At 31.7% G+C, this 555-nt stretch overlaps 1 protein-coding gene across 1 annotated transcript in view; it reads right to left on the reverse strand.

Annotated features, from left to right (window-relative positions):
* The window catches only part of LOC118338448, a gene marked incomplete in the record, with an annotated part of 10,644 nt that overhangs the window by 7,951 nt on the left and 2,138 nt on the right, over positions 1–555 (reverse strand). Inside the window, 1 exon segment of the mRNA XM_035675749.1 lies at positions 233–291. Within this exon segment, the coding sequence (XP_035531642.1) occupies positions 233–291 (59 nt within the window).

Here is a 555-nt window from a genome sequence, read left to right on the forward strand (position 1 = left end):
AACCGGGAGCCCCTAGTTATACAACTTCATCTGATTTGTAGCTTCAGGTGGTGTACAGATGTTTTAGGAAATTATTGAGAGTCATTTAAAAAGAATTAAACTACATATTTTTGTTTTTAAAGATTTACATCTTCAGTAGGAACCAATGGGCTTGGGGCTGTGAGCCAAAGACAAAAAGTATTCAGAGATGAACAAACACTTCTGTTGTTTGCTCTTGGTCCAGTTATGTCACTGTCAAACTCTGTGCTTCTCTTTTGTCCTTTATACTCAAATCCATGAGGTGATGAGGTGCTGTAACAAAAAAAATTAATATAATAGTAAATAGATGAGAAATAGGCAATGGTAAAAGATTGTAAAAAATAAATTGAATAATAAAATTATGATAAATAGAATTAGGTAAATAGATTATGTGACTTAATCTGATAGAGATATTTAATCAATTCCATTAAATAACATCATCTCCTTTAATATCATTACCATAGTATCACCTAATCTACGCACCTGGCCAAATTAGACTGAAACTGAACGTATAGATGGTAAATAGTAAATGGACCT

The sequence above is a fragment of the Morone saxatilis genome, unplaced genomic scaffold (assembly GCF_004916995.1).
Source record: "Morone saxatilis isolate NCDOM2014 unplaced genomic scaffold, NCSU_SB_2.0 Contig4, whole genome shotgun sequence".
NCBI classification, from domain to species: Eukaryota; Metazoa; Chordata; class Actinopteri; family Moronidae; genus Morone; species Morone saxatilis.